This window comes from Lottia gigantea (assembly GCF_000327385.1).
Source record: "Lottia gigantea unplaced genomic scaffold LOTGIsca_12, whole genome shotgun sequence".
NCBI classification, from domain to species: domain Eukaryota; kingdom Metazoa; phylum Mollusca; class Gastropoda; family Lottiidae; genus Lottia; species Lottia gigantea.
Window position 1 is genome coordinate 1,532,400 of NW_008707225.1, and position 2,187 is coordinate 1,534,586.

At 33.2% G+C, this 2,187-nt stretch overlaps 1 protein-coding gene across 1 annotated transcript in view; it reads left to right on the forward strand.

Moving 5' to 3' along the window:
- Positions 1–2,187, forward strand: part of LOTGIDRAFT_156829 (hypothetical protein) — a gene marked incomplete at both ends in the record, with an annotated part of 4,076 nt that overhangs the window by 1,346 nt on the left and 543 nt on the right. Inside the window, 3 exons of the mRNA XM_009048100.1 lie at positions 143–241; positions 602–788; positions 1,532–1,697. Coding sequence (XP_009046348.1) covers positions 143–241; positions 602–788; positions 1,532–1,697 — 452 coding nt within the window. The remainder of the gene's footprint in view (positions 1–142; positions 242–601; positions 789–1,531; positions 1,698–2,187) is intronic.

Sequence of the window (2,187 nt, forward strand, 5' to 3'; positions counted from 1 at the left end):
CACTTAGTTTTAGTGGAATTGCAGGAACCACAGACGCCTGATTGAAAATTGAAAAGGTTCAAATTGTCAGTGTCCCCGAGACAATTAAACTACTATAAAGTGCTATTGCTGTAAATATTTTATTTCCCTTTTGTATTTTTAGTTGTTCCTACACGAACCTTATGAAACAATAAAAATAAGATCTGGTGGAATATTACTTTCTCCAGGAACTAATAATCTTATTTCTTTACGGCCTGTAGAAGTAAGTATTATGTTGTTTCTCTTTTATCTGGTGCCTATGATAAGTATTTCAGTGTTCTTTTGTTCTAGCTAATCATCGAGAAAATCACACGAGTTATTGAAACCATCCACGATACTTTATGAGAAAAATATACATATTTTTTTAAAGCGATTTGACACTTTTTCCATGTCCTCAAGACTTCAAGATAAGTGCATGGGGTGTATGGACTAGTTTCTTATTTACATAGAGTTTCGGATGCACATAAAGAGAATTAGCCAGAGAGATTTGAAAACATGATCTGTCAACAGAGAGAACCTCAGGTATAATAAATAGGTATCATATTATGTGATTGAAATGTAGAGATTTCTATTTTCTCATTAGTACAAATTATTACCATACCCTTACAAGTCTCACGGTAAAGATCACTGCCTAGAAGAGAATAATGAGAGATTTGAACATATCAAGAAGTTATACGGTTATAAAGAATATAGCAGAGATTCTTGTCTGAGAGACTGTACGGCCAACGCAACTGTTCATGAATGTGGCTGTAAGACGTTACTAGAGACAGGTAGGTTGATGTGAAAATGATGTTTTTAAAAAAAATACATGTATCACCTACATGTAGTTTATAAAAGATGACCTATGTTCGGTATCATTCATATAGGATGGTCTCTGTTCGGTATCATTTATAATGGATAACCTTTGTTCGGTATCATTTGTAAAGGGTGGCATCTCTTCGGTATCATTTATAAAGGATGGCCTCTGTTCGGTATCATTTATAAAGGGTGGCCCCTGTTCCGTATCATTTATAAAGGGTGGCATCTGTTCGGTATCATTTACATAGGATGGCCTCTGTTCGGTATCATTTATAAAGGATGACCTTTGTTCAGAATTATTGATTTTAGAAAATGTTCAGTATTATTTATAAAGGATGACAGATAATGAGAGTCGATCCTTTTTACCATAAAAGATTTCCTTGTGTTTTTTTTTGTTATATGTGCTCTCCGCTTCTAAATGTCATTAAGATCTTATTAAAGTACTATCGACCTAAAATTTTCTATCAATCTAGGTAAAGTTTTTGAAGATATCCATCGATACTGTACAATGTATGAAGTAAACAACTGCTACTTAAAAGAAATAAGTGAGTACTAAGCATACATACGACGTTGATTATATTGATAAACTTACGAAGTTAATAATTTTCTTTTGGCCGAAAAACCTTGTCATTGTTTTTTTGTAGTGTTTAGTTATTAAAGTGACAAATTTTATATCCATCCATCTATCCATGCTCAGCCGTTTTACCTGTTTCAGTTAAAAATGTGGTAAGAGCTGAAAAGAAGGAATTGTGTGATTGCCCGTGGCCATGTCGCCAAATTACATATGAAACAAAGTTATCGAATACCTTGTTTCCTTCTGTAACCGGAGTTAACTATATCAATAAGTTATACAATACATCTCTGACTGTTGAAAGTGCACGGTAAGATTAACTTATCTAGATATTTTATTAATGGCTTAAAAAATAAGCGCTTTCAAATTTATCTAACTTGGTAGCTGGATTCGGGATTCTGTATATATGATCTATAATTGAAGACCATGATGGACTATGAACACTTTCCATTTCTTAAAGTAGTATTACGTTAGTGTTTGTTTGTTGAATAGGCTTCTTGACTCTTCGTCTACAGATCAATTGATTTTCATGAAACTTGTATTGTACATTATATAGTTCATCGTGATATAAAATTAAAACGCTGAATTATACTTATCTGGAGTTCCCCATACTGTCAGAAATTACTGGATGAAGCATTATCGGCTGATAAGGAAAATCACACAGATTCAATATACACCTGAGATTTAGATTAGTGGAGGTCTGACGTCTGAGTTGAAACATTATCAGGGAATGCAAACATGACGATACAGATAAAGAACAGAACAGCTTCTTCTTTAAGTGAATCAATAGTATATCAGTG